Below are 5,766 nucleotides of genomic sequence, written 5' to 3'. Positions count from 1 at the left end.
TTTTTCTCCTTCATGTTTCTCTCCTCCATGTTTCTCTCCTCCATGTTTCATGTTTCTCTCCTTCATGTTTCTCTCCTTCATTTTTCTCTCCTTCATGTTTATCTCCTACATATTTCTTTCCTTCATGTTTCTCTCCTTCATGTTTCTCTCCTCCATGTTGCTCTCCTTCATGTTTCATGTTTCTGTCCTTCATGTTTCATGTTTCTCTCCATCATATTTCTCTCCTCCATGTTTCTCTCCTCCATGTTCTTCTCCTCCATGTTTCTCTACTTCATGTTTCTCTCCTCCATGTTTCATGTTTCTCTCTTCCATGTTTCTTTCCTCCATGTTTTTCTCCTTCATGTTTCTCTCCTCCATGTTTCTCTCCTCCATGTTTCTCTCCTTTATGTTTCATGTTTTTCTACTTCATGTTTCTCTCCTCCATGTTTCTCTCCTTCATGTTTCATGTTTCTGTCCTTCATGTTTCATGTTTCTCTCCTCCATGTTTCTTTCCTCCATGTTTCTCTCCTCCATGTTTCTCTCCTCCATGTTTATCTCCTCCATGTTTCTCTCCTTCATGTTTCTCTCCTCCATGTTTCTCTCCTCCATGTTTCTCTCCTCCATGTTTCTCTCCTCCATGTTTATCTCCTCCATGTTTCTCTCCTCCATGTTTCTCTCCTCCATGTTCTTCTCCTCCATGTTTCTCTACTTCATGTTTCTCTCCTCCATGTTTCATGTTTCTCTCTTCCATGTTTCTTTCCTCCATGTTTCATGTTTTTCTCCTTCATGTTTCTCTCCTCCATGTTTCTCTCCTCCATGTTTCTCTCCTTTATGTTTCATGTTTTTCTACTTCATGTTTCTCTCCTCCATGTTTCTCTCCTTCATGTTTCATGTTTCTGTCCTTCATGTTTCATGTTTCTTTCCTCCATGTTTCTCTCCTCCATGTTTCTCTCCTCCATGTTTCTCTCCTCCATGTTTCTCTCCTCCATGTTTATCTCCTCCATGTTTCTCTCCTCCATGTTTCTCTCCTTCATGTTTCTCTCCTCCATGTTTCTCTCCGTGTTTCTCTACTTCATGTTTCTCTCCATTTTTCTCTCCTTCATGTTTCTCTCCTCCATGTTTCTTTCCTCCATGTTCTCTCCTCAATGTTTCTCTATTTCATGTTTCTCTCCTCCATGTTTCTCTCCTTCATGTTTCATGTGTCTCTCCTCCATGTTTCTCTCCTCCATGTTTCTCTCCTTCATGTTTCTCTCCTCCATGTTTCTCTCCTCCATGTTTCTCTCCTTCATGTTTCTCTCCTCCATGTTTCTCTCCTTCATGTTTCATGTTTCTCTCCTTCATGTTTCTCTCCTCCATGTTTCTCTCCTTCATGTTTCATGTTTATCTCCTCCATGTTTTCTCCTTCATGTTTCTCTCATTCAATGTTTCTTTCCTCCATGTTTCTCTCCTTCATGTTTCATGTTTCTCTCCTCCATGTTTCTCTCCTTCGTTTCTCTCCTGCATGTTTCTCTCCTCCATGTTTCTCTCCTCCATGTTTCTCTCCTTCATGTTTCTCTCCTCCATGTTTCTCTCTTTCATGTTTCATGTTTCTCTCCTCCATGTTTCTCTCCTTCGTTTCTCTCCTGCATGTTTCTCTCCTTCATGTTTCTCTCCTACATGTTTCGCTCCTTCATGTTTCATGTTTCTGTCCATGTTTCTCTCCTCCATGTTTCTCTCCTCCATGTTTCTCTCCTTCATGTTTCTCTCCTACATGTTTCGCTCCTTCATGTTTCATGTTTCTGTCCATGTTTCTCTCCTCCATGTTTCTCTCCTCCATGTTTCTCTCCTCCATGTTTCTCTCCTTCGTTTCTCTCCTGCATGTTTCTCTCCTTCATGTTTCTCTCCTTCATGTTTCTCTCCTCCATGTTTCATGTTTCTCTACTTCATGTTTCTCTCCTCTCGCTCCTTCCTTTTGACCTTTTAGACATATGTTATGGTTAGTGCGATCCGGGATCCATGGGACGACCCTACCCTAAACCTTAACCAATGTAGGGACGTCCCGAAGATTCCAGTTAGCAAGGACCCATTTGTTATACAGCCGAGCTGCGCTATCACTTCATTTAACCTAGTGAGTGTGTGACTCTGTGTGTTTGTGTTACAGCCCGGATGCCCAGACTTTATTCCGGCCCATCACCCAGCAGGTATTTTCTATTAGCCTCTGTGTCCCATGTGTGTGTGTGTACTGTGTCTGTACGTGTGTGTGTGTGCCTGTGTATTTGAGTGTGTCTCGCTGTGTGTTTACAGCTGTCTCGTCTCCCACGTGTCTGCCATCAAGTCACTCGAGAAGCTGAGTCACTCAGATCTCTTCAATTTGTATGCATTTACATTTGTATGCATGAGTTCTAAATGGCACCCTATCCCCTATGGGCCCTGGGTCAGAAGTAGTGTACTAAAGTGGGAAATAGGGTGCAATTTGGAAACGCACCCTTGTTTTGAAGAAGTTTTAGTTTATCTTTAGTCAATTTATTTTCCTTTATCTCTTTTTATTAGAAGATTTATTTTGACTTTTGTTTAAAATGACATCCTTGCCTGTGTAGACTTAAGTTAAACTTAGCTTGACCCCCCCCCCCCCCCATTGTTAAACTACTTCTATCTCTATGGTTCACTCAGGGTAGTAGCATCACGTTGACGTCCTGTATCTGTGTGTTTCATTTCCTTGTCCTCTGTTCTAACTCTGCACCGCAGCAGAAAAATATGCCCCCTTCTCAGCTTTTTCCTTCGATTGTCCTCTCTCTGTCACACACACACACACACCCACACACACAACTGAAACTGAAACGGTTGTGAAAAGAGGAAGTCCAGTAAAAAGAGTACACTGGCCCTCTGTACTAACATGACCCTGTGTCCTTCTCAACACCCATTGGAGGATAAGGTCAGAGGGGAGGGACCTCTGGCTTTCTCATCCAGTGGGTTTTGAGAAGGAGACGAGGAGAGAGAACGCGAGAAGTATGCAATTGAGATCTTCCCCTTTTGTTTTAGTGTGTGTGTTAGGTTGTGTGTGTGTGTGTGTCACTATTTGGCTAGAGAGGACTAGGCTACAGGGACTTCTAACCAGTGATAACTGCTGATCACAACTGAAACTGGCAAGGTTCCACGCTAAGGATATATACTGAACAAAAATATAAACGCAACATGCAACAATTTCAAAGATTTTACTGAGTTACAGTTCATATAAGGAAATCACTCAATTGAAAAAAAATCATTAGGCCCTAATCTATGGATGTCACATGACTGGGAAGGGGGCGCAAAATCTGGGTTGACCTCTGAGCAGATTATAATCAGAAAAAACATATTTAAGAACTTGTTTTATTTTAATAAATATATTTTGAACTGTACAGTTAAAGTTAAAAAAAAATGTTTTATTGTAACATACACTGGATAGGTGCAGTGAAATGTGCTGCTTTACAGGGTCAGCCATAGTAGTACGGAGCCCCATGGAGCAAATTAGGGTTAAGTGCCTTGCATCAGGTCAACTAACACAACAGAGGACCACAACAGAACATTAACATTTTGTGAACATTTAAAAACAACACCGATTACATTCAACTACATTCACAGCCAGTCAAACAGAACTTCAATCAAAGTTTCAATATGGGGGTTTGTGGTTTATATCAGAGAGTAGTTGAAATGAGAGACAGGTTTCCAAACCAAAGCTCTGTGATGTTACAAGTGGGTGAAATTTGTCAGGCAAGAACACACAAAAACCACCTGAACTTGGTCACAGTGACTGAAATTGGTCTCTCAGTGGGTGAGAGGGATTCCGTTCTGTGACATCACAATGCCATGACATCGCCCGGACACTGTGAGTGGGTGGAATGGCGGGAGCCTGTTTAATGATTGGTTGTCTTGTGTGACATCACAATGCCACGACATCACCCGGACACTGTGAGTGGGTGGAATGGCGGGAGCCTGTTTAATGATTGGTTGTCTTGTGTGACATCACAATGCCATGACATCACCCGGACACTGTGAGTGGGTGGAATGGCGGGAGCCTGTTTAACGATTGGCTGACAGTTCCAAGTCTTGTTCCAAGTCTAGTGTGACATCCCAATGCCATTGCTTCACAATACTGTGATGCCACAGTGTCATGCTCTCCAGAGTTGTAGAGTTCAGTGGGTGGGTGGAATGGCGGGAGCCTGTTTAACCACTCAAGTGTGTGTGTGTGAACTTGTATGTAACTGTGTGTAATTATGAGTGTGTGACTGAACGCCTTGAATGGGCATATTATTGAATGACGTCGTCACACAATAACCTCAGTCCTAGCCTCAACCCCCGCCCTGCCGTGTTCCCCCAGTACCCCCTCCATCACCCCCCTAATCCAGCTTCCTTTAACCCTTTCATCACCCCCCTGATCCAGCTTCCTTTCCCCCTAGATTACAGCCCTTGGTTGCGTCTCATACGGCACCCTATTCCCTATATAGTGCAGTACTTTTGACCAGGACCGACAGGGCTGGCCCATAGGGTTCTCTGTAGAGAATAGGGTGTTGTTTGGGGGGGGGGGGGGGGGGGGGGGGGGGGGGGGTCACAGAGACTATTGGAAGGCAGCCCTTCTTCTGGGGGGGGGGGGGGGGGGGGGGGGGGTGACTGTGACTGTGTGATTGTGTGTGTGTGTGTGTGACTGTGTGTGTGTGTGTGTGTGATTGTGTGTGTGACTGTGTGTGTGTGACTGTGTGATTGTGTGTGTGTGTCCAAACAGACAATGCCTGCTTTACACATCGAACCCGTTTAAGCAGATCTCCTCCTCCTCCTCCTGTCTTTATATTTCTGGTCTTTTTACGCTGCCTCAGCACTCTGGAACGTTCCACACTTCACTGCCTGTTAGAGTGAAATCTAACTAATGAAGTATTGTGAGAAGGTTTCTAATAGGGGTGTTAAAGCATGAAACAACTATAACTCTAAACCATACTGTAGGAAGAGAGTGTGTGTGTGTGTGTGTGTGTGTGTGTGTGTGTGTGTGTGGTTGCAGGGTTACTGTTGGAAGAGTGTGTGTGTGTGTGTGTGGTTGCAGGGTTACTGTTGGAAGAGTGTGCGTGTGTGTGTGTGTGTGTGTGGTTGCAGGGTTTGTTTTACTGTGTTTCTCTTAGTGCTGACTGAGCTTCTTTGAGGCCACACTGACTCACTGTACAAATGACTTGACCATATGAACAGTTGGAAGCTTGTCCATCTTGTTAGCAAACTTTGGATGTGGCCTGGAATTGCAGTCCCTCAGGGTAAGGGTTGAACTGGCTGGTCCCTTGAGTATAGCATTTGTGAGTCTACTTGCATGTTTGCCATGACTCTTCCTTAAGAGGTATGTGGAAGTTGCTTGGAGGGTGAAGTTGCCCCTAGACGAGGTGGAATAATGTTGAGGTGTGGTGTGTCTGCATCTGCTGTATCCTGTAATACATTTATTGAATTATCATCTTATGAGATGTTTGTTCTCAGGTACCATTGTGAATGAGACCCTGGTTGATAGTGGTGGGTTATTAGTGTTGTGGTGGGTTATTAGTGTTGTGGTGGGTTATTCGTATTGTGGTTGGTTGTGGTGGGTTATTAGTGTTGTGGTGGGTTATTCGTATTGTGGTTGGTTGTGGTGGGTTATTAGTGTTGTGGTTGGTTGTGGTGGGTTATTAGTGTTGTGGTGGGTTATTAGTGTTGTTGAGCTGTGGTGCGTCTGCATCTGCTGTATCCTGTAGTACATTGTTTTATTGAATTATCATCTTATGAGATGTTTGTTCTCCGATACCATTGTGAATGAGACCCTGGTCT

General features: G+C 43.9%; 1 protein-coding gene across 1 annotated transcript in view; it reads right to left on the bottom strand.

The window, feature by feature from the left end:
- Positions 1-3,482: 3,482 nt before the first annotated feature.
- Positions 3,483-5,766, bottom strand: part of LOC311112691 (synaptotagmin-4-like) — a gene marked incomplete at its 3' end in the record, with an annotated part of 6,192 nt that continues 3,908 nt past the window's right edge. The window contains exon 3 of the mRNA XM_084155823.1: positions 3,483-3,491. Within this exon, the coding sequence (XP_084011949.1) occupies positions 3,483-3,491 (9 nt within the window). The remainder of the gene's footprint in view (positions 3,492-5,766) is intronic.

The sequence above is a fragment of the Coregonus lavaretus genome, assembly GCF_964263955.1.
Source record: "Coregonus lavaretus genome assembly, chromosome: 39".
Lineage (NCBI taxonomy): Eukaryota > Metazoa > Chordata > Actinopteri > Salmoniformes > Salmonidae > Coregonus > Coregonus lavaretus.
Note: the sequence above shows the minus strand (reverse complement) of the source record. Positions and strands in the feature narration are given on the sequence as shown.